The 26780-nt window shown below is 35.3% G+C and overlaps 1 protein-coding gene and 1 pseudogene across 1 annotated transcript; both read left to right on the top strand.

The window, feature by feature from the left end:
* Positions 1 to 1252: 1252 nt before the first annotated feature.
* LOC107619385 (hydroxyproline O-galactosyltransferase HPGT1-like) lies at positions 1253 to 2116 on the top strand. The gene is made up of 5 exons (XM_021111065.2): positions 1253 to 1334; positions 1419 to 1468; positions 1573 to 1766; positions 1913 to 1975; positions 2064 to 2116. The coding sequence occupies exons 1-5, from the start codon at positions 1287 to 1289 to the stop codon at positions 2114 to 2116; spliced, it is 408 nt and encodes a 135-aa protein (XP_020966724.1). The 5' UTR covers positions 1253 to 1286.
* Positions 2117 to 7292: 5176 nt separating this feature from the next.
* LOC148544568 (sodium/hydrogen exchanger 1-like) lies at positions 7293 to 24098 on the top strand (annotated as a pseudogene).
* Positions 24099 to 26780: the final 2682 nt, after the last annotated feature.

Genomic DNA, 26780 nt, shown 5'->3' with positions numbered 1-26780 from the left:
ATAATGGCCACTAATTTTTTAATTTAAGTTATGTTTTTGTGGTAATTATATATTTGCCTTTATTACTATATATATATTATAATGGCAATTGTTTCTATTGCCACTAATAAATACAAAAAAAATTTTGTTTGTAAAAAATTTTTAGTGGCCAAAGAGTTATGGCCAGTATTATTATCATTAAAATATATTTTTTTAATGAGTTATTTCTTGTGCTTCTTAGAACTTTGGCGTAAAAAATGTTGATTCAGATATTCAGAGAGAAAGGGATCTAGCTTATGTTGAAGGTGAAAAATAGTCTCACCGCCAAAACCCTAATCTCATTGTAGCCGTCGCTGCCGCCATCGCCACCACCGTCGAGCAAAGGCGCCTCTTCCACTAACTTATCTCTAGATCTAGTAGCAATGCCCAAACCTCTGACATCTACGCCTTTCTTTGACACCGCCGATCTTCAGCAACAAGCTGTGACGTCAATACAAATCCCAAAATTACCTCTCATTTCGCACTCTGTCTCTTCCAGCTCGAATTATGAATGGCCGATCAAAATCCTGCGGAGCCAGAACCGAAGAGCGGCTCCGATGCGTCTTCTCGGATCGAGGAAGTGAGTGAGTTGTTGGCGAAGACATTAGAAGCCGCCGACAAACCCGTCCCAGAGTTTGAGTACACGCCTCGCAGCATCTTGCATTTGCACGGCCTCTTAATCGTCTCCAAAGCCAAAGACGAAGCTGCGCGTCTCGTCGCTCGTGATTTTCGCCAGAAGGCCTCTGAGTACCGATCCCAAGGTACGGTTCTAATTAACCGTGATTCAAGTTAATTCAAGTTAGTGAGACTCCTGCATCATGGAAGTTATATATTAAATTGTTGACTGGGGCCTCAATTCTTGCTTTACCAATTTCCTTTTTAATTTTTAATTTTATCTTTTTTCTATTAGGGATTGATTACTGGAATTCCTAAGTCCAGATTTGATGAATTCTATTTTTGTAATCTTAATTATTATTACTTTCTTGGTTTGTGATCTGAGATGACGATGGTGATGATTCTTTGAAGGACAATACTTTGATCAAGTTACTTATGCTCATTTTACATCAAGGACACATTATTTTAGGGTCATGTCCATGTTTTTGAACATGAATGTGTGTTGAACCTTCTAAGATGCAATAGTAATGCACTTTTAAATTGTTTTTAGATAATGGAATTTGAATCGGGCCATTTGAAATGCTTTTGGTGATCAGTATCGGGCCACTGATACTGTAATTAATGGAGCTGGGAAGCTAAAGTTGGTATTTGGTATGTTTACCAGAATTGCAATCAAACAGCTCGACAGGATCACTGGCCAGGTAATTCTTCAAGTTCCTAACAATATGATTTTTATTCATTTTAGTCTAATCATGCTTAGGGTTTCGTTCTGTTAACTGTTATAGGGACAATCTGCGATATCAGTAGAAGATACCTTGAAGATCATAATCTGCAGGTTCACTCAACTTGATCTCTTAATTCTTGTTTGGATATTTGTTAATGATGATCATTTCATGCTTGGAACTTGTTCAGTACTTGTTTCATCGTGTGATTGTTTAGGAAACAACACAAGAAGCTCTATTCCCTTGAGATGGAACTTGCTGCTGCTAGGAATGAGGGTTTTCTTTTGAAGCAACTACTTGAGACCAATGGGATTTACTCTGAGGGAAAGCCTTTGGTCATGATAGGTGTACTCACAACATTTGGCCACCAGAAGAATAGGAACGCCATTCGCAATGTCTGGATGGGAAGTGGTAATTATATATGTTTTGTTCTTTCTCTTGCTTAATTAGAAATCACTGACATTGTAAATTACTCTGCCATGATTAATATTGCACGGTTTGCTCACTGAGATTGTGGATTAGAGGTGGTTTTAACATTAATAGTTCTTTCTTTGCAGGTGTAGCTTTGAAGAAACTGGAGGATGGAAGGGCATTGTTGCACGATTTGTTATTGGGAGAAGGTTTAAATTCTTACTTTTAATTTTTCTGGGATGAGGGAGCATGTTGGATCCAAATTGTGATTCTTATGGCTTATAAACAATTTTGCAGTGAAAATTGTGGAAACAATCAGGATAAGGACATTGATCGTGAGAATAGGCTGACTAATGACTTCCTAATTCTTGTAAGTTTAACTAGTCGAAGGATTTTATTCTCTTTAAGCATTCTGCTTTACTGGAATTTGGCAAGTATTTTGTGGCTTACTGTGAGTGAAAAATGAGGTCTCAGAGCATAAGCTGGTTTAGCTCACTGCCTTCAACTCTTATGTTGACAAGATGATCACGTGGAATCAAACGAGGGGATCCCAAATAAAGCTAAATTGGTTTTTGCTTATGCTGCAGATAAATGGGATGCACTACAATTATGTTCATCAATGATGAATAATTATCTCAAGACAAGTTTTAATTTATTGTTATTGGAAAATTATTGTTACTTTAGTTTTAATTCAATGTGTTGATTTTTGGGAAAAAATATTTGGGATCAAATGGTCAATGTTACTTTGTTGCAGCTTGTCTATAATCAACTATCATATAAGAGTTACATTATTGTTACTTTATAATAATTAGTTGATTATCTGTACTCCTAATTTCTTCAAGTTGAATGTGTGTGCTGTGTCTATATATACGGCCAAGTTACTTTATGAAGAGAGATGGAAGCAAAAATTTGAAGAACATTCATATGGTTTGTTTTCATTTTGATTAACCAAATTTCTTTGATTCATTATACATAGATAATTGACACTTTAAGTGGCTTCAGGTACGAGCATAGGCTAATTTTATTGATTTAAGTTTTGTTCATTTTAATTGTTATTGCCAATGATGACTTCCTGATTTCTCTTTTTATTCATTTCTTTATTTTGTTTGTTTTGAATTGTTACTGCAGACAATGGCTTCCTATTCTGTTTCTGATGCAGGGGCAACTTGTTACTTATATATAACTTATGTTCATTCTTTTATTTTCTCCCTTGCTACCATTATATCCTAACTTGATGTAATATAGTTATAGGCTTGTAGCATTTTTTGTTATTTAGATTTGTAACATGATTTATTATTTTTTAAGAGAAATTTGTGTATCAATATTTTAAGTTTTATGAAATATCTCATTTTGTAATAATTAATTTTAGTATATTTATATTATGCATAATAATAATAATAATAATAATAATAATAATAATAATAATAATAATAATAATAATAATAATAATAATAATAATAATTGTTGGCACAAATAATTGAAATTCCAGGAAAAAAAAAGGAATTTCGTTGTTTCTACAAAATTGAGTATAATATAACTAAAAAAAAGTCTTAAAATTTTAGCGGCAATAATAATGGGAACTAAAAGTAAATAACATTATAATTTTAGAATTATTTTTAGTGGCCATATAAATTGCCAGTAAAATGGGTTTTAGCAGCAAGTAAAATGGGTTTTGGCGGCAATAATAATGGCTGCTAAAAATGAATAACATTGTAATTTTAGAATTATTTTTAGTGGCTATATAAATTGCCAAAAAAATGGCCACTAATAGTTATATGCTTTTTGCGGCCATTAAAAAGGTCTTTACCGGCAAAGCATAAGACGGCTAATGTCTAATTGCCGGTAAATGTATTAGCGGCTATTTTTATTGCCGATAAAAGCAAAATAAATGGCCACTAAAAGTAATTTTTCTTGTAGTGGCCGCTAAAATTGATTATAATTATTGGGAGACTTTGATGTCTATCCATTTGAAGGCTCATCACCTGTGAAATTTTATTGAACCGGATTTGCAAGAAGGAGCAGATGTTGTCCAACCAGGGAGAACTTTACAAAGAAAGTTATATTGTACAAAAACAGGTTCAGAGTTGATCAAGAAATTATATCATCCACGTAATGAAACGCAAGATCGACGACAACCTTGTAGAAAGAACCAACTAAATTGTTCGTCAAAAGATCTAATACAAAACTCCAAGAGAATTTCATAAAATGTGACGTATCACTGCGGAGCAACTTCAAATTGTCTCAAGGGTTTCATAGCTCTTATGGAGGAATGTGAATTCAGCAACTGTGTTGCAAAAATAAAAAAGAGAAACTGAGAGTATGATCAATCAAATTACGCATAAGAAAACTCAAATCACATTTAAGAAAAGCAGTGAAACAGGAAATTTCAAGATGAGAAAAAGAAGGATACATGACTCGTCAAACAATGTGGCATACTTATAGCGCATCCGTCGGCATACACTAGTTAAAAGGAATATTTTTGATGTTTTTCAAAGATCTAAGGATCGTTGTCGTGGTGGAATGAGTTTATTTCAGGACAAGAACACAAAGTTCACAAGTGAGAGTAGATGAAATCAAGAGTTAATATTTTTAGAGACCCAAGAATCATTTGTTGTATCAGAACAAATCCAGAATCAAATCAAGGAGTAAGGAATTTGTGAAAAAGGCTATAAATGGTGATAAGCATAATCGTTTCAAAAGATTTATGATACAACCAGATACAAAACTAAGTAAGGGCATGCATGAATGATAAGATAAAGGGTGGGCAAATAAGTCAATCCCATTCCAAGAAAGAAATAAAGAACAAGAAATCTTAATGCAATTGATAGAGAAAGAGATAATGCCAAGCACGAGTAAAGAGCATACGTCAAAATAGAACCATTCCCTAAAATTACGTTTCTAAACTTAGCGATCCCCATCACTTTCCAATTCGAATTTGTCTTTGATAACCTATTAGTTTTCCCAATACACAAACCCATAGCATTTGGTTGGCCAAACCAGATACCACGAAATGTGTACGGTAGACTAACAGCGTTAAATCAGCAGACAGTTGATAAACTCTAATTTTGTGGTTTATCTTGTGCTTAATTTAGGAGATTTTATCATATTTTCTCACATTTATTCAATGAAATAGCATGGTTTTTGTAATTCTCCTTTAATTGGTACTTAAGTGTAAAAACATGCTTTTTAGGCCCTTAAATTGGTGATTTTAATTCACCTTAATTCCATTCGATGCCTTGATGTGTTTGTTGAGTGATTTCAGGTTCATAAGGCAAGTATTGGATGGAAGAAATGAAGAGAAAAGCATGCAAAGTGGAGAATTCATAAAGAAATGATAATTTCGAGAATTGAGGGCCACGCGCACGCGTCATCCACGCGTACGCGTGAGTTGAAGATCTGCAAGTCACGCGCACGCGTCACCCATGCGTACGCATGAGGAGAAATTTTGGCCAGCGATGCGCACGCGTCACCCACGCGCACGCGTGACGCTCGGCACGTCACTCACTTAAAGTGAAAACGCTGGGGGCAATTTCTGAGCTGCCCAAGCCCAAATCCAACTCGTTTCTGAGACTATTTCATGCAGAATTCAAGCTTGGGCAAATGGAGAGCACTTAGTTGTAAATTAGCATCATGTAGTTTAGTTTCTAGAGAGAGAAGCTCCATCTTCTCTCTAGAATTAGGATTCTTAGGTTTAATTGCATCTTAGATCTAGGTTTAATTCCTTGTTTTCATCTTGTTTCCTTTACAATTCCTTGTTGCATTGTCTTAATTCTTCTCTTTTCTCTTATTAATTTCTCATTTTGGTTATTTTTATGTCATGAACTCTTGTGGATTTAATTCTTCTTTAATACAATTTTGAGGTATTTCATGTTCAATGTGCTTTCCTTAGTTGTTGTTGTTAATTTCTTGTATTGGGTAGTAGTGAATTTTATTAATGAGCATTTTGTTGAATTTAATTTGTTTGATGTTCTTTTATTGTTAATTGAGTTGTTGTTATTGTTTTCTTACAATTGGGTAGTTGTAGATTTATGATTCTTGCAATTTTACCATGCTTTCCTTTTTTGCCTTCCAAGTGTTTGACAAAATGTTTGGAAGGATGTTAGAGTAGATTTTTGAGCATTCTTGCCTTGGAAAGAGAAATTAGGTAATCTTGAGTCATTAAAGACCCAACCTATGTTGGTGATCTAGAGTTGTTAGCTAGTATTGTTTCCATTGACGCTAATCTTTTGCTAATTCAATTAGTAAGTTTATTAGGACTTTTGGAGTGAGATTAGCTAGTCTTATTTGACTTTCTCTCGTGTGAAGACAACATTGTACTTTCTTCCATTGTTAGGGATGCCAAAATAACATAAATTCTTGTTAATTATTGTTATGATTAGTGGCTAGGATAGAAAGCCTATATTCTTAATCCTTGCCATGAATGCCTCTCTTTTATTAATTGCTTTCTTTAATTGTTTCTTTACTTTTCTTGCCATTTATTTCCTTGCTCTTTTCATCAAATCAAACCCCCCGTATTCCTTCATAGCTAATAATCATTCACTTCATTGTAATTTCTTGTGAGACGACCCGATGTTTAAATACTTCAGTTAATTTTTATTGGGGTTTGTACTTGTGACAACCAACATATTTAAATTTGATTCGAGGATTGACTATCGGTTTGTAGCTATGCTCACAACAAAATTATTTTGCTAAATTCTGAACCGGTACAAATTCTTACTATCAAATTTATGGCGCCGTTGCTGGGGAATTGCAATGGTGCTATGTTATTGGCTATTGTATATATGTGAATATGTTTGCCTTTTACTTCTTTGTTAGATTTTGCTAGTTGTAGGACTTTGTTTTCTTTATTTCTTGTTAGCTTTTGTTTTTATTTTCTCTTTCACTATGAATTCTCATCCTTTTGGCTATGAGTGTGGTTACAACTATGTTGTAGGAGATGGAACTTACAATGACAACATACATCAAGGATGGGACAATCAAAGGTGGGAGGAGCCTCAAGCATTTGATCAACCTTCATGGCAACAACTCCCACCAATGTATTATGAGTAAGAGCCACCCCAAGATGTGTACCAATCTAATGTGTGTGGTGATCCTTATTGTGATTGTCAACCGAAACCACCACATACATATGACCCCTTCCCTCAACATAATCCTCAAAAACTATACTCACAAGCCTCATACCACCAAACACCTCCATATGATCCTAACCCATACCCACCATACCAACCAATATACGAACCATACCTAGAGCCACCACCATTCCAACACCAATACTTCCAAGAACCACAATTTTCTTATACACCACCTCAAAACTTTCACCAATATGAACCACCTTCCAACTACAATGCCTTTCCCTCAAATGATGAACCCTCTCTTCCACCACCACATTCAGTGGACCAATCTCTCTAACCCCTATGGCAAGAACTACAAGAACTTCTAGCTAGGTGTCTTAGGCAAGAAGAAGAACAAAAGATGTTAGGGGAATTCACAGCTAACTTGACCGAAGTGATGAGCCAATTTACCTCAATGTACTCAAGTATCCAAGATACTCCCATTATTGAATGTGGAGGATTAGTTGAGGAGCACAATGAGGAGGAGATTTTGGAGTTTCAAGGTGAAGAAGAGGAGTTAAAACAACAAGTTCAAAGAAAGGAGGAGGTAGAGATTATTGTACAAAATGAAGTGGTTAAAGATTTAGGAGATGTTGGATGCAAAGAGGAATTTAGAGTTGAAGAGCCCTCTTTCATGGAGTTTGAAATTGGTGTTGAGGAGAATAGTGCACAACCTCCAAGGCACAATGTGATTGAAGGTTTGGAAGAAGTTGGGCAAGCACCAAGTTCCCCTATCTATGATGATTCTGCATCAACATATGATCCTTTTGAGCTTGATGAATCCTTCCCCACTATGCTTGGAATTGATGATGAGATAGATTTCACTCAACCTCCTATTTATGATTTGAGTGATGGGGAAGAGCTAGAAGAATTTGGTGAAGAAGAATGTGAACTTGAGGAAGCTTGGCAAGAGGTAAAGCTTGAAGAACCATGCCAAGTAGTGGAAGCCTCTAGAAGAGGATGGATAGGAGTAGAACGTGCTTTATCAAGACCGTTGGGAACCCCTCCACCTAAGTTGCCATCTAATCCTTCATTTGAGTGAGTAAAACTTCTAACTCTTAGCTTTATTATCCCAATTGAATTTGGTTTGCTTGAGACAGATGGCCAACTTAGGGCGCTTTGCGGAATTAAGCGTAAGAGGAGAATGTTTAGTGGTTGGCGTTGTAAATTGATGGGCCCCGTGGACTATGTTGGTATAGAATTTCTCAATAAAATCCCATTGCAAGTATAGTTCTTCCCAACAACAATCCTCGAGTATCAAATTTAGAAGGGAATTTGGTTGTCACAAGTTTAACCCCAATAAAAGTAACCGAAGTATTCAAACCTCGGGTCGTCTCACAAGGAATGGGCAAACATGTGCTTCAACATTGGTTAGAAATCCGGGGTTGCAAGTCATGAGCAAGAAATTAAACTAGGAATTTTAACAAGCAAGTAATCTTGGAATGCAAGATACTAATGCAAATAATTAGAGCAAAATGTAAATAATTCCAAACTCATAAGATAACATACAAAGTAATTCTATTCTAAACTAAATAAGTGACTATAACTAAGACAAAGTAGTCAAGATTTTTGGGTTTTCAAATATGAATGATAAAAGCAACTCTTGGCTAGGCATGGGAATTGAAATCACTATCCTTGTCTAATAACCATATCTTGACAATTATATATGAGGAACCAAACTCATTAAGTTTACTTCTATACTTGAAGTATGTTAAATGGTTTGGTCAACATCTACCCATAAGGTCCAACCTAACTACCAATTAGCTTGGTAGTAGGTTAGTGTCAATGGCTATCAAATTGACCACTAAGGGTTCCCAAATCATCAATCCATTAGACCCAATGACTCAAAGTTACCCAATTCCCTTAGCCTAGGCCAAGAGTAAAGATAACTACTCCATAATCAAAGGAAACATTTCATCAAACACATGGTAAGCATTAATAAAAGACCTATTTAAATTGCAATTAAATTGGAACTAATAAGAACCCACTAACAATTATTAACATACAATCATTCAAACAACACAATTAATCATGGAAATCATCAATGAAACAATAACAAATCGAGATCTACAAGATTCATGAAATGGGTATAAAATGATAAACAACAAGAAAACATAAAACTAACACAAGATCTAAACAAACTTATACTAGAGAATTCAAATTAAATAACTAAAACTAGTAATTAATAAGATCCAATTCAGAATTCAACAAGGGAAGATCAAATTAAGGCTAGATATAGAGAGGAACAAAGGTTTCTCTCTCTAGAAGAACAAAGAACTAAAAACTAGCTAAAATTATGTCTAAGTGTCAAAATGATTGATCCCCCCTTTCCCCTAGCATCCTTGGGTCTTTTCCATGCAGAAACAGCTTGAAATTGGGCCTGATGAGCCTCAGAAATTGCCAGGCATGATTTCTTTTAATGAGGTCACGTGAGCTTTCCGCGCGTGCGCGCCATGCGTGCGCGTCGGTGGGAATTCTCTGATCAGTGCGGATGCGTCCATCCTTGCGTGCCACTTCCAACTATCTACATCCACGCGTGCGCGCCGATGCTGAAGTTCCCAAAATCCAAATCTTCATGTTCCTTCCTTTTGTGCATGCTTTCTTTCTCTCTTCTAGGCCATTCTTGTCCTATAAATCCTGAAATCACTCAACAAATACATCATGGCATCGAATGGCAATAAAAGAGGATCAAAATATAGCAATTTTAAGGCAAAATAAGCATGTTTTTCATCATGGAGCAATATTAGGAAGAGAACACAAAACCATGCATTTCTTGTGAATAAGTGTGAGAAATATTGAAAAAAACCCCCAAATTCTATACAATATAAACCACAAAATTGGGGTTTATCATAAATCTAGGCTTATTATGGTGGGAAGCTCAAAATTGAGGAGCAAGGGTTGGTGTAGTTCTCAATTGAATGGGTCTAGGAGGATTGCTTGGTGCCTTAGTGAGAATTCAACCTTCTTACCACCCAAAGAGGATTACCATGATCAATTTGAAGACGGGTGTGAAAACAAAGTGTGGGATCCTGGATTACAATGTGAGGATCAACTTTGAGAGCTCATGGTTTGTGAAGAACTCCATCAAGGCTTGGAGCTATTAATTTTGAATGATGGAGCTTACTGGAAGTCTAAGCATTGGTGGATGTTCAAGGATGGATTCAAGCACAAGCCACCTTGATGAGAGCCCCCCTTAAGTCCAACTTAAGGACAATAAACAAAAGTGTTAGGTGGGAGACACCCCACCATGGTAAACTCTTTTCATTTTTCCTTTTTGTAAATATTGGTAAAATAGGTTTAATTTCATGTTTTGTTTAGTTAGTTGAGTTTAATTGGGAGTCTAGTAGGTTAAATAAGGTTTTATGGTGTTTTGGTAGCTATTTGGAGGTTTGGAATGCTTGGTTTGGTGCAAGAACTTGAAAAATTTTGAAAAACAGAGCACCATGCCACGCGTACGCGTGACCCCAAGTTTTTCCACTATCCACGCGCACGCGTCGTCCACGCGTACGTGTGGATCCAAAAATTTCATCTCCCATACAAATTCCAGAGAGTTGTGTGAGTTTTGGGCTGGGATTGTGCCTTTAGCACAAGCCAACCCACGCGTACGCGTTAACTCACGCGTACGCGTCTCCTCTCTGAATAACCCACCACGCGTACGTGTCGAACGCATTTCACCAATCCACGCTTACGCGTCACCCCACGCGTATGCATGGGTTGCCCTGTTTCACCATCCTTCTTTTCTTCTCTTCTTTCTATTTCTTTCCTTCTTCTCTCTTCTCTTCTTTTCTTTCCACCCTTCAACCATCACCCATCACTACCAAGCACCATATAACATCATTTCTTTTGGTTAGTTAATTAGTTAGTTGTTTAGTTAGTTTGTTTCATGTTTATTTTTTTTGTTTTTCATTATGAGTGTTGGATTATTAATCTTGTTTGTTGTTTATTGCTGCTGATTATTGATAAGATGTTATTTTAACATCATTGTTATTAATTGTCATTGTTGGATTCTTTGTTGAGGTTACACTTTGTTACTTGGTTTTGAATTCTTCATGCTTAACCCTTTTGAACACCAAGTACTTGTACACTGCCTTCAAGCTTCTAAATTTTTTGAATTGCATGATTTGGCCACCATGCATTCATCATCCATTGTTAGGCAATTGTACATTATCAATGCATTTTTTGTTAGGTGATGCTTGTTTATGATTGACCCTTATCCATACTACCTATTTCATGCATTGAGATTTTAGAATTGTTGAATTGGATCGTAAGTTTACCTAGTGACATATTTTTGAACTTTCTAAGCTTTGTAAACCATGCTTGCTATGTGATTGATTTTCACTTCTATCATCTTTTTCCTAAGTTTCATAGCACCCATGTGTTTCACTTCTATGTCACTTAGGTGTTGCAACAACTTCAACGTGTGTCATTGTTTGATGTGTGAGCTCTATATTTCATTTGGTTCATTAAGCTTACTTACACATCAATCAATGTCCATTCATTATCCAATTTCACAATTGCTTGATTGTTGCTTGAATGCTTTTATGCTTCTTCACAACTTGTTTGGTTGTCTTAATCTACAAGTCTTTTAAAGTATCTCAAGCACACTAGAATGAGTGAAGTGCATACCTTCTTTTGTGTAATGGTGACATAGCTTTCTATGCTAGTGCATGTGTTCTAAACCGCATGCAACTTAGAACTCACACACTACTCTTCCTTGATGTCACACTAATTCACTCACTCCATTCTAGTGGTTCTTACCTCATTCTAACAATTTACGCTTCCTTGCTTCTCATCTTATTGTGTTCTTTTCTATTTTTCATGGGTGAGCCATCATAAGCAAAGACAGCGTGGGAGAAGAACATGCAGCAACCGGTTGACACACCAGCTGAAGGTGACAATCCGGAAAGTCGCCGTACCCCCTTGCTCATCTTTGAGTGCACCGAGGACGGTGCAAACTTTTAAGTGTGGGGAGGTCATCCGACCAATCGGCATTTTTGGGTGACAAATTTCTAATCCCAACACTTTTGCATTTTATTTCTTTAGATCTTTTAGGATTTTCTGTTGCATTTTCTTATTTTGCATCTATACATAATAAGCTTAGTCAAAATAATAAAAATTTTCAAGTATGTTATCTATAGGGTACCCCAATTGATTGAAATTTTTTTTAGAACTTGCTTGAATTATACATTGTGGATCATGTTTTTGAGCTAAGAACACAAACATGTGAGATTTGAGCCTAATTGTGTGGTTACATCATATAACCACTTATTTTCATTCTTGTGTGCATTATTCTCTTTCTATGATTGTAATCTTTGATTTGTTTGATTCTTTATGTCTATTATTTTCTGTATGAATGCACTTATATGATTGAGGCCAATGTTCATTGAGCTCGCTTACCCAAATAGCCTACCTTTTATCTTCCATTGTTAGCCAATTTTGAGCCTATGCTTAACCCATTTGTTCTTAATTTTAGCATATTACAAGCCCTAAGTGAAAAACAATAAATGTCCCTTGTTTGGATCTTTGATTAGCTTAAGCTAGTGAGAGTGCTTATTAGTTAATTTTGGGAGAGCGGGGAACATTGGGTAGAGATAAAAGTGTATTTTGTGGTTTTGTTGAAAATCATGGGAATTGGGTACATACTCATGTATCAATTATGTTTAAACCATATGCATTGATGCTTTTGCGTATATTTTAGTTTGAAAAAAAATGAGAAAAACAAAATAAAGAAAAATATATATTAAAAAGAAAAAAAATAGAAAAAAGAAAAAGAAAACCAATAAAAAGGGGCCAAAATACCCCAAAGTGAAGTTCAATAAAAATCAATGCATATGGGTGGTGATAAAAAATAGAATGTATGAGTATGTGAAAAGTGAAGAATGGGTAGTTAGGTTAGCTTTGAAATTGTATAGGCTGTTATATAGGTTAGGTGGGAAGTTTAAGTTAATCAAAGATTCAAATTTCTAGTCCACTTAGCCATATGCACCCTACCTTGACCCTAGCCCCATTACAACCTATGGAAAAGACCTCATGATAATTGTATGCATGCATGAAATAATTGTTGATTATTAGATGAAAAACAAATCTTGGAAAGTATGATTAGGGGAGAATTGAGTGAATCAACCCTATACACTTGAGTGACTAGAGCGGATACACATCTGGTGAGGGTTCGATTGCTCAATTACATGTTTCTAGCCGTGATCATCTCTTTTCTTGCAAGTTTGTAAAATCTTTCAATAACTCAATTCAATTGTGGGTTTGCTTTGATTGCTATTGCTTTAGCCCTTGTGTTCATATATGCTTTCTTGGGAATTGATTTATTTTGACCAAGTACTTACATTCATTTAGATAGATTGCATTTAGATAGGTTGCATATAGATAATTTTCATTGAATAAATGTTGATACCCTTTGTTTCTTTCTTGAGTTTAGCATGAGGACATGCTTAGTTTAAGTGTGGGGAGGTTTGATAAACCCCAATTTTGTGGTTTATCTTGTGCTTAATTTAGGGGATTTTATCACCTTTTCTCACATTTATTCTATGAAATATCATGGTTTTGTAATTCTCCTTTAATTTGTGCTTAAGTGTAAAAACATGGTTTTTAGGACCTTAAATTGGTGATTTTAATTCACCTTAATTCCATTCGATGCCTTGATGTGTTTGTTGAGTGATTTTAGGTTCATAAGGCAAGTATTGGATGGAAGAAATGAAGAGAAAAGCATGCAAAGTGGAGAATTCATGAAGAAATGATAATTTGGAGAATTGAGGGCCACGCGCACGCGTCATCCACGCGTACGCATGAGTTGAAGATCTACAAGTCATGAGCACGTGTCACCCATGCGTACGCGTGAGGAGAAATTTTAGCCAACGACGCGCACACATCACCCACGCGCACGCGTGACGCTCGGCACGTGACTCACTTAAAGTGAAAATGCTGGGGGCAATTTCTGAGCTGCCTAGGCCCAAATCCAACTCATTTCTGAGACTATTTCATGCAGAATTCAAGCTTGGGCAAAGGGGGAGCACTTAGTTGTAGATTAGCATCATGTAGTTTAGTTTCTAGAGAGAGAAGCTCCCTCTTCTCTCTAGAATTAGGGTTCCTCGGTTTAATTGCATCTTAGATCTAGGTTTAATTCCTTGTTTTCATCTTCTTTCCTTTACAATTTCTTGTTGCATTGGCTTAATTCTTCTCTTTTCTCTTGTTAATTTCTCATTTTGGTTATTTTTATGTCATGAACTCTTGTGGATTTAATTCTTCTTTAATGCAATTTTGAGGTATTTCATGTTCAATGTGCTATCCTTAGTTGTTGTTGTTAATTTCTTGTATTGGGTAGTAGTGGATTTCATTAATGAGCATTTTGTTGAATTTACTTTGTTTGCTGTTCTTTTATTGTTAATTGAGTTGTTGTTATTGTTTTCTTACAATTGGGTAGTTGTAGATTTATGATTCTTACAATTTTACCATGCTTTCTTTTTTTGCCTTCCAAGTGTTTGACAAAATGCTTGGAAGGATGCTAAAGTAGATTTTTGAGCATTCTTAGCTTGGAAAGAGAAATTAGGTAATCTTGAGTCATTAAAGACCCAACCTATGTTGGTGATCTAGAGTTGTTAGCTAGTATTGTTTCCATTGACGCTAATCTTTTGCTAATTCAATTAGTAAGTTGATTAGGACTTTTGGAGTGAGATTAGCTAGTCTTATTTGACTTTCTCTCGTGTGAAGACAACATTGTACTTTCTTCCATTGTTAGGGATGCCAAAATAAGATAAATTCTTGTTAATTATTGTTATGATTAGTGACTAGGATAGAAAGCCTATATTCTCAATCCTTGTCATGAATGTCTCTCTTTTATTAATTGCTTTCTTTAATTATTTCTTTACTTTTCTTGCCATTTATTTCCTTGCTCTTTTTATCAAATCAAACCCCCCGTATTCCTTCGTAGCCAATAATCATTCACTTCATTGTAATTCCTTGTGAGACGACCCGATGTTTAAATACTTCGGTTAATTTTCATTGGGGTTTGTACTTGTGACAACCAATATATTTAAATTTGATTCGAGGATTGACTATCGGTTTGGAGCTATGCTCACAACGAAATTATTTTGCTAAATTCCGAACCGGTACAAATTTTTACTATCAATAGTCATGTGCATAAAGCTCTAACTCTTGTCATATGGACAAGACCTACTACATGACGGACACTCAAAGTATAAAATTGAAGCATAAGCAATCCATCCCTCAGGCTCACAAGGACGAACTGCTTTGATACCATAATGTAACACCCTAATATTCAAATCCTTATACTCGAGCCATAAGTCAATGATAATAAGGTGGTACGACCCTCAAGGTGGATTATAATACATAAACATATATATAAGTTGAAAGGAAGTATTAAACGAGAAGCCTGAAAAAGGAGTAAAATAAAATCACGAAACAGAACACTCATGTTTTGATAAGTTGACAGGAGAGAAGGCGCACCTGAAAAGCTACATAAAGACAACTTAGTAAAGGAGAATAAGATAAAGATATGATATAAGTAAATAACATAAGTAAATAGTCACTAGTTGTGACCTGCAAAGTTTAGGCTGGCTAGGGTACAGAATGAAATCAGTTTGACAACAATATTTCCAATCTCTCCCAAAATATACATCAAAGCTTGTATAGACAAGTTTTCCAAAATGATAAATACACACATATAAGTTTTTAAGATAAATATGGAGAGATTCTAAGTAAAAGTAAAACAGGAGTCCGATGATCTTCGCCATCTTTCAGATGAATCACAGCTCACTGCTGAGCTCCAAGACCTGCATCTAAAAAACAAGAGATATATACGGAATGAAAACCCCAAACCTATTGGGTGAATACCTCCATCTGTTCATCCTAGCAGTTTTTGGTTCTAATTCCTGTATTTTATTCCGGTAGGTAAGGGAAACCGGTGGTAGCGAGATAGTTTCGGCAACAAACTCCTATTAGTCCTTCTTTCGGTTGTTAGCAGCCTCGGCTATCATGGAAATTTTTTGTATTGGCTGTTATGGGAAAATACTTATTGTCCTGGAGGATAGACAAGCAGGTAATATCAGTTTGACTGGGAATATTCCTTGCTTACCGGCTGTTGGATGGAGGGAGTTGATGGCATTCTTCCTGGGTTAGTGGATTTAGGAGCTATTTTTCCTAATCCTACACTGCTTTATTTTCAGTACGGTATGTAACGACCCAATTTTTAGTATGTCTAGCTCATACCGGAAACTGAGCGTCACCAACTTATCTTCCTAATTATTATCTATTATTTATTATATGAGCCTGATTCGCTGTTAAAAACGTAGTTATTTTGAGAGGTACTTTTTTTTTTTGAAAATGTTTGGATTAATAGATGGATTCATTCAGAATCAATTCACAGATGATAACAGATACAACAGTTATAAACAACCACACTTATGTACATCTCAAACAGTTAACAATGTTCAGTTATCCAGCCTTTATTAGAGTAAAGATCTTTAGTTAGAACACCCCTAGATGTAGCTAGATAATAACTATATACATATATATACATACAACATCCCAGGTCCTGACCTATTCAAGAGGTCCCTAAGCTAGCACCTAGGCTAGCCTAAACTCTATACTCACCTAGTTCCTCTAAACTACTAAAGCGAGGAAAAGTACGTTCTAGGTCTTCAAAACTCAAGTCAGGTGAAACGTCACCAAAAGGTAGAACATCATCTGCTACTCCTCTGCACAATCAGATATTGCCATATGACGTCTCTCTGATACCACATCATGTAGCCACACAACAGGAGTCTCGTACATAGGTCTTAAGTTAAAGTTCACGTACAAACAGGGTGCAGACATTGGCTGGTCTCACAATATATACATATAAACAGAGAACGAGATTCACCCTAGACTCAGAAGACTACCTAGAGCGGAATCTTTTTTATGAACGGTCGTCAGTGAACTACAGAAGGGTACTCATGCTTCCATCTGAAGGGGGAAAGGAGAGAGAAGGGGTAAGAACTGGGGAGTTCTTAGTAGGGTCGGGGTTTTTAGTTAAGTTCATTAATCTGTGTCACTTAGTAGACATATAGCAGAATATAGAGATGCAGTAAACAGAAGATAGATGAATAGAGAAAATAGAGTAAACTGAAAACAGATCACCAACAGAAGAATATAAGAAAGTAAAACACAAACACAGAGAATAGAATACAAACAAGGAAAGCATACATTCATACAACAATCATAACAGAGAAAATGCACAACCAAGTATGATGCATGTCTGTTCTATGCAGGCCATGAGCTCACGTGTCGGTTTACACCCTGCAGCCCGACATTACCTAGGAACAAGTCCTAGATATGGCTTCCCTTTGTGTCCTTAGTGCATATGTGTCGGTGGTAAGAATACCACTCCTTTGTGACTACCAGCAGTCGGCACAAAGCTCGACCCCAAAATATACACACAAGGGGAAACAGTGATCCTTAGTTCGTGGGCGTCCCCGAGATCAAAACACAAACAAAATAAAGATCCTCAGTTCATGGGTTTTCCCGAGATCAATACACAAATAAAACAGAGATCCTCAGTTCGTGGGTTTTCCCGAGATCAACGTACAACAAAACAGAGATCCTCAGTTTATGGGTTATACCCGAGATCAGCACACAACAACACAGCGATCCTCAGTTCGTGGGTTATACACGAGATCAACATATAACAGTTAGTGGGTTATTTCCGTAATCAATGATTATCAATTTGTGGGTTTTTTCCGCACACGAAATAGTTACCAGTTCATAGGTTTCCCTGAGACCAATGATCATTCAGTTCGTGGGTACTACTACTCTTCTCTCTCTATCTCTTTACTCTGCTTTGATTACTCTTTTCTCTGTATCTATATTACTCCTTTTCTCTTTACCTCTTTACTCTGCTCTGGTTATTCTATTTTCTATGTTTCTCTACTCTGCTCTGATTTCTCTGCTTAACGTATGTATTTAAAGCTTATGTAAATTTCGGTATGAATAGTTAGCCTGTCCCAAGTATAGGTTCATTAAGTCTATACTGAAACAGTTTAACTTTTCATATTATACCTAACCCTAGTCGCAACTCAAGGACTAACTATGTTGTCCTAGTTCGTTCACTATTCTCTGTCTGTTTTTCTATCGTTAAAACTTTACAGACTTTTCTTTGGTTTTTATCTTTTCTTTATCTTTTTATCTTTCTTTTATCTTTGCCTCAATAATATGTTCTTACCACTCCCTAAGTGTTTTATGAAGGTAATTATGAGATTCTGCACTTAAAGTTGTCTTTCTAAAGCCTTTACAGAAAACTGCCTTTTCTGTATTATTTTATTATTTTTATTAAAATATTATTTTTAAGTAAATATTATTATTTAATATTTTATTATTATTTATTATTTTATTAATATATTTTTGAAAATTACCTTCTTTTAACCTTTTACTTTATAAATTCACTTTTTACCACCCGTAACTTTTAATATTTCTACTTTAACCACCCTAACTTGTGAAAATTACCAAATAACTCCTCAAACACCAAAATAATTACAACTTTGCCCTTTTTAAGATTTAAAAGGTGTTCTTCAATGTTTTTCACCACACTCAAAGTGTTCTTCATCTTCTTCATAAATTCTTTAGATTCTTTCTCTGTTTTTACCCGTTTTTCAATCTTTTCAGCAACCAATTTTTACCATAATTCATAATAAATTCCCATTCATTAAAACCCCATATTTTTCACATGATTTTAACATAAATTAAACCCCAATTTAAGCTCTAGGGTTTCAGTTTCCAGCTGCACTCAAGAACATAAATTCATAGCTTGAATTTCATCAAATTTCATCAAATTTTCATCAAATTTTCAACAAGAATCACTCATAAAAATCATCAATTTCAAGCACAGCCAAACCATATCATAATCATACAACTCAAACACAATCAATCAAGTGGTCCTTAAGCACTTTTTCCTCCTAAATCACATAAAGAACAACTTTAAATTCAAAAACCCTCAAATAACCAAATCTCTCTCAGCACATTAGGAAGGGATATCTCACCTTCGACTCGCTGGAAATTAACGTTTCTTGGCCCTCAAGTTAAGTTAAGCATGATTCCTAAGGAAGAACATCAAGAAAACACATGTTTAAGCATGTTTCCTTGAAACTGAAGCAAAAGGGAGATGGTGCAGCCAACTCACCTGATTCCAGCCTTGATAAGTCATATGATCATGTAGAGAAAGAAGAGAGGATCATATTTGAGTTTTAGTTCAGAAGAAATCAAGCTTTGAAGATTAAGTGTTCATGAAAGTTTCTCTCTTTTCTCTCTTGTTATTTTCGGCCAAAATGATGAAATGAGACAGCCTTTGAGGTCTTGGGGATGTAGGGTGAGTTGTGATTGGTTGGCTTGGAGGTGGGTTAAAATAATATTAAAATATTTCAGGTGTATAATTCTAAAATTAAATGTATCGAAACACTTGTAAAATATCTCTAAAAATTCTTTTCTGAGCTACTAGCATAAATGACACTAGTAACATATTTATTATGAGAATAGAGTATGTATGAGGAGGCCTCCGCATTGCTAAAGTCATCAGGGAGTGCTGGTGCTAAGCTGCACCAGTAAACTGTGAACCCGGTTAAACCGATTTTCTGTTTTTAACTAAAACAGACCAGGTAGCCTTATAATATCATTCAAGCATCTTCTAATACTAATTTAATGATAATATTATACTATTATCTCTCTTCTATAATGAATCGAGTCCGGTTCGTCAAACTGAGACTACTTACAAAAATCAGAATTAAAACTCCTAACCGGTACGGTTCAAAAACTAGGTTCTTCGTGATTGCATTATCGAGCTTGCCTTAGAAAAGGTTCTAGCTTAAGGATGACATAATGACAATGAGGATCGAGATACTTGTTGATATAGAAGAGGTGTTCCCTTTACTGATCTTCCGGAGAAATCCGTGCCTTTAGAAAAGATCTCGCGTACTCAAAAATTAGGGTTGTTACACGGTAAAAGTGGGAAATAAATACAATGCACTATAATAGGAACTCACTAAGCATCATAAGCTTCCTTTCATCAAATATTCATCCTAGGTTCTGACTAATCCATAAATAGGCAACTGTCATAAGGGAATGTTAAATCTAATTCATATTTCTCATCTTTTTTAACTTCCAACTCTCCAACATAATAGAACCAGAATCATAAACAGAATCATTACCAGCTCTTTTGTCTCAGTAAAACTATATCAATACCTCATATCTTCACCTAGAGCAAGTGAAATCACTTCAATGTATCTACCCAGGGAGCTCAAGTCATCTCATTCAATATTCATCATTGTTAATCAATCATCTCATCATTTCATTTCAACAAGGACAACCCTCAGCGTCAATCGACACCAGCATGAGGGACCTCTCAATTGTAAAAACACAAACAATGCAGACAAGTAATACATAAGTAGATTCAAGTAAGGAAAATAGCACATAATCACATTGTATGGCATATACAATTAGGCAAACCAAATACAAGTAATCAAACCTAAACAAATCAAACATATGCAAATTATGTATGGCTGCCCTATAGCTGATGAGATCATCTGTCAGTTATATAGCCAACCCGACATGTCCTGGTAGCTAACCATTGGACAGTCCATACGAGCGCGCATTCCCAAGCTTAAAATCATAAATCATTCAATACATATATATATATATATATATATATATATATATATATATATATATATATATGTTTGGGGGAGAGCTCAACTGGAAAGATATAAGTGTCCGGCACTTATGACGCAGGGTCAACAGAATCGGATCTCAACTTGGAGCAACTGGAGCCGACCCGCTACATCTACCCAAGGAAATCCGAAACTCAGATAATTTCTCAAATCTCAAATCATTCTCGACTGGAAGCAAGTGGGGGCTAACCACTGCATCTACCCTAGCAGACTCAAACCAAACCCGGAGCAAGTGAATCATCCCCACTGTATTTACCCAGGCAGGTATATTAAATTCAAAATCAAGCTTAGATAACAATCTCATATTCATTATCATTCTCATCATCAATCTCATAATCACCATCATTCTCATTATCAATCTCATAATCATAATCATTCTCATTATCAATCTCGTAATCATCATCATTCTCATTATCAATCTTATAATAATCATCATTCTCATTATCAATTTCATAATCATCATCATTCTCATTAGAAATCTCATAATCATAATCATTCTCACTTAGCATCTTGTTCTTTTCTCTTAATTTTACTAACCCAACTCATTTGGCTTTATCCCTAACTCTTCCATCCTCAGTTCCACTGGCTCTAGAATCGTATCGAAGTTTATAAAGGTTTAGAAGACCAAAAGAATGGTTGAAAGCTATAAAAATATATTTTTCCAAATTCTGGGAGGTGTGCGTATGCCTACATGTAGTGTGCGTACGCACAGGTTGAAACTTGGGTGTCCGCATACGCATGCAAAGCCCCGTGTACGTATACTCCAATTTTGGACTATACCGCGTATGTAGGCAGTGTCCGCATACGTGGAAGCACTTGGCAGAGACCAATGCCTGCATACACATGTCATGTGCCGCGTGGGCATCTATATCAAAACTTTTTCCGTGAAATTTTGTTTTCAACCATTCTTGAACCGTTGGAAAGATCGATAAATGATTTTTCATAAAAATCTAATTTTGAAAGTTTTTCAACTCCAAGGAACGAGTTACGGCCCGCCAAAATTGGTCAAAAATATGTTTTTACGAAAAATACACATTTACTAATTTTTCAATGATTCACAAGGCTCAATCATTTTCAACCAACAAAATGAACCCAAACCAACTCAAGTTACATATTCACACAAAACCAATTCTAAACCTACTCCTTCTACACATTCCAATTCAAATACATCCATTCCACATTTCAAAAACCTCATTTTCCACTATTTCATCAATCAATCAAATTCGCATACATTCCATACCAATTCTTCATTCAATCTCATACATTATCACACAATTCAATCATCACTTATCGTCCTTACCTTTTCTCGGCCTCTAGCCCAAAATTTATGGCCTCCGGCCCAAATTCAAAATTTCAATGCATATTCCACAAACCAATAATCATTATCCAATTCATCAAAGTTCTCAACACACCAAACATGCAAATTCACACAATGTGTACAAAGTAACTATTGATTTTCTAGTATAAGAAAGCAAAAAATACAGTATCAATTTGGATCATAAATTCAATAGTTCACTTTTACAATTTCAAGCTATATATAGTTGCATCTTTTATATCTTAGTGGAATTTTGACTATTTTCTTCTGTAACATTATTATGGCATACTACAGATGGTACAATGTTACAGCAAGCTCAAGGATAACAACCAAGTAATGACAAAGAACTTCAAACTTTGTTTTGATGCTTTTAAAAGTTGAACTTGACGTAAGTTCTATACAAAAAAGACAGATCAATCCATAAGCATCCTACCTTAATGCAGGGTGAACCGCATCCAAAATAAAAGTAATTAGAAAATTTTGGAATCACTTTTCGATTTCAGGTTCTCCTTTGCAACTATTTCATTCATTGTTGAAGCGTTATATTTATATATGTTGGTATGGATGCCCTAAATATTGACAAATGGAAAACTAGCAAAGTTAGGTAATATAAAACTTCTCAATCTCACACTGTATTAGATAGTGCATCAACATTGATAAAATTATTTATGTCCATAACGTTAATTTTTTTTAGCACTATTTACTTTAAACATTGTCGTGCTTTTGGAGTAGTGCAGGAACTTCGGTTGCTCTCAATTTAGCTCAGTTAGCATTAGTGTTGATTGGTAGAGCTGCTTTTGTTTTTCCTATTGCAAACATTACAAAGTGCATCAAGACAAGAGGGAGTACCAAAATTAAATTTCAATCGCAAGTGATGTGGCAGGCTTGTAGTATTCCTCAAGTGACAATATTATAATTAAACTCTGAAGGTTTCCAAGTTCGTTAAGAAGGGGGTTGAATCAAGAAAACATAAATTGATAAACACTTTTTTAGATTATGCAACAAAACTGATAAAGAGATTATTTTTGTTTTTGTTTTTGTCTTTTCCCACAGTAGGAGAATAAAATGAAATGAAAGTTGCAAATTTTAAGAAAGAAGAAGAGTAACACTATGATATATCCTGGTTTGGTTACGAAGTACAATGTGACCTACGTTCAGTCTCTACCACAACAATAGTAGAGTTTTCACTATAATTAAGATTATTATAAATACCAATTTTAAGAGAATCACACTCTTATAACTCACCTAAGCTATTCCAAGTTTTGTTAAGGGGAACCAAGTGCACTCTAGTTCCAGCACACTTTTGAAATCAAATACTCAAACAATATATTAAAATGGCTTTTGTGTGATCAACTCTATTTGCCTTTTGTATCTCTTAATATAAGATTAATTATAGACAATACAAAAATATGAACACACTCAAAAACAAAAAAACAAAGGATGTTTATATGATCTGAAAATATATACGAATTGGTTGTATCTTCCTTAGATAAAATCTTTTTTTATAGAGCTTGATATCTTCTCTTTAATGTTGGGATCATTCCCCTTTTTATCAACTAGCCATTTGTGCATTCAAGGGTGAAATTTTCTATCTTTGTTCTCCAGTAAAGCATGCAGCAACTCTCCAAAAAGAGGAAAAAGCTTTTCTTATTCAATTACATTGTGCGACTACTCATTATGATTAGGATCTGATTTGGAGAGCTTTTCTTGCTATGTTGATCGTGTAGAATTTTTCAATCATAGCTCAATATCATCTTCAATGATATTTCCATTAATGTAGATGCTTTACATGATTCTAGCTTGATTGATTGATCATACTTGGTTGATTCCTACATTACTCATCATGAAGATTATAATAGAAAATAATCAATTACGTTTGTCATAATAAGGTTTCAAATCAAATCTAAACTCAACAAACTTAATGAAATTTCTGCTTAACTCTTAAAAGTTTCAGTTCATAATATGGTGAGCAGGACTAATAAGAGGTGCAATGTCAATTGCCTTAACTTATAACAAGGTAATTAGTTAGTTCAAGTTCTTATTATTTTCTCAAAATTCTTCTCCAAAAAAGAAAATTATTATATTGTTCTACTTCCAAATGTAGTGTCAAAAGTCCAATGATACAACATCTCAAGAATGTGCATTGATGATCACCACTACTATAATTATCATCTTAGGATATTAGGATGGAATATTGGAAATATACAAGATAAAAGACATGAATATATTTATATAGATGGCTTTGTCTATGGTGGAGAAAGTTGTATTTGGTCCTTTAAGGACCGTGTGAGAATATTCCAATTGTGAGGTGGAGGTCGGTTTCGTACATGGGATATTGATTGTGTTACATGTGACCCAAGATTTAAGTTAATTGTAAACCGGTATAAGGCGGTCTAGTTAAATCAGTGAATTGAATATTGGTTAGGCTGTTCATGAATATGGAAAAAGGTTATTGGACCTTAGTGGACTTTTATAAATAACCAGCCTTTTTTTTTTTATAGAAGATAACTAATTATCTTCACAAGATCCAATTGAGTGTATTAAACTCTTTCAACGTTTTTTAATTTATTATTAGTGCATCAAAGATAATTAATATATCTTTAATAATATTTTTTCAACTATGCATGACCCAATTATATCATCATTTAAATGGTTAATAATAAAGCCAATTGTGTGAAACATATTTAAAATAAAAATGGTAAATTACTTTTATACTTATAATATAGTTATTTATTTGAATATTTTTCTATCATTACATGGAGGAAAAGGCTACTATCACACCTCAATTAATAAAATTTGGTTGAATTATCTTAAATTGTCTTTTTTTTTTTTAATTTTACACCTAAATTAAAAATTTATTAAGTAAATATCTAATATTACTCAAACTTATATTCACTAATACTGTTCCGAAGGTTACCTGAAACGTTGACTTTGGGCTTGAACGTGAGGTCTAGACTCCTTCTGAGACAGCGTCCGACTTGTTCAGTGTTAAGGTGTCACCATACGAGTTCCTCGTGAGGAGGTGTGGGTGGAACCTGCAAGAAACTCCAATGCTTAAGTTAGCAAGGGTTTTAGGCAGGTTTTTTTTCAGTAGATTAGAACGTTGGTATACCTGAGGGATATTAGTGTATTTATAGTAGAGTTGCTAACCACCATTGTTGGAGTAGTTATATCTTTATTGATGAATAACCGTTTCTTTTATCTTGGAGGTTTGTTTAGGATCTATCTTTAAAAGAAGATAGAGATAGTGGGAGAGATTCACGGAGGTAGTAACTTATTTGGATAAGTGAAACTGCCCCTTGTTGGCGTGTCCGACCTCTTTAAAGAGGTCGGGTTAATGGTAGTGGCCACCCTTTTTGGGTGGGCCTTTTGGCCATGTTAGGCCTGATTTTATTTGCTGGGTTAGGGTATGAACAGTACTCCTACTTGAGTCCTGAGCTTTCCAGAATTCGGGCTCAAGCAATTCGTGACTTTTGTCGGGTACACCGCCTTTCAGAGCTCGGGTACTCGACGTATTTTTGAAAATTTGAACATTGTCTCTTTAAATGAGGGGCAAACGTTGCACGGCAGTTTTCTTGGGATATGTGTACGTCTTTAAAGAGGGGGTTGAAATTACTATTTTACCCCTTCTCTCTTATAAAAATGTTTTAGCTATTCTTCTTTTCCCATTTCTGAAAAGCTTTCGTTGCTCCCTTCTTCGCAAAAATCTTCTCCTTCTTTTCTTGCTTTTTTATTACTCTTGGTTCCAAGATTTCTCCATCTTAGGTCCTCTGAAGGTCTTATTTTGCTAGTGTGGAGAGGAACGTTCATGGTTTGCTACTTGACGTGTCCCTCCTCTTTTCGAATTTTCATCAAGGTTGGTGCTTTTGTTCATTTTGTCAGTATTTTTGTGCTCTGTTTGTCTTGTAACTGTTTTGAATGGTCCCAGAATAGTAGTGCTAACACTGGATTTTTGTTGTCGATACTTGGATTTTGAGATTTCTTTGATGGCGGTCCTTGTTGTTGCCTTGTTTACTACTAGAAAACCCTTTTTCCCATTTGAACCATTTTCCAGATCGAGATTTCTTGTTGCATGTTTTGGCTATGCTTCTGAAATTTGGAGAACTTGTCGTTGTTTGTGACTTTATTGAATATATCTGTGCTATCCCTAATGGTATTGCTATTGATAGTGTAAGAGAGACGCCATTTCGATGCTTTCTTTTATGTAGAAAATCTTTGAAAGTGTGTTTTTTTTGTTTCATTTTATTTTACCCGACTTCCATTGGACGATGTCCGAGCTCTTTCAATAAGGATTTCTTTATTTTGTATTTGTAGGTGTAGCCTTTATGTCTCGATCTGTCGTTCTCAATATGTCGTCAAAAATTTTCCCTAATCTTTTGGCTTTGGTAGATACTCCTGTCCTTTCTTCTGTTTCCGTAGTCAATAGAGAGTATCTTGATATTTTCGGTAGGCATCATAGGATATGCAAAAATAGAGAGGATGAAAGGAATTATGAGTTGGTAGTACTTAACCCCGAGGAGAGAGTGTGTTTCCCTCTTTTAGGTAACTCGGAGCGCCCATTTTTCTATGCAAATGACTGCTTCTTCACAAAGTTAGGCATTTCATTTTCCTTTTTTTTTTATTTTGAGACAAATATCCTTAGGGCTTGTAATGTTGCTCCTTCCTAGCTTCACCTGAATTCTCGGACTTTCTTGAAATTTATCAGCTTCTGTGTTGGGAGCTTGATGTCCGACCTCTACTAAGGTCTTCTTTCATCTTTTTGTGTTGACCAAACCCGGGTCATCGAAAGGAAAGTCTTCTTGGTTTTTCTTTCGCGCTGTTCAGGGAAAAAAAGTTTTTTCCATTTTTGATTAATTCTCCACGACTT

The sequence above is a fragment of the Arachis ipaensis genome, chromosome B9, assembly GCF_059453495.1.
Source record: "Arachis ipaensis isolate K30076 ecotype BB chromosome B9, ASM5945349v1, whole genome shotgun sequence".
NCBI classification, from domain to species: Eukaryota; Viridiplantae; Streptophyta; class Magnoliopsida; order Fabales; family Fabaceae; genus Arachis; species Arachis ipaensis.
This window is presented reverse-complemented; position numbering and strand designations above follow the sequence as displayed.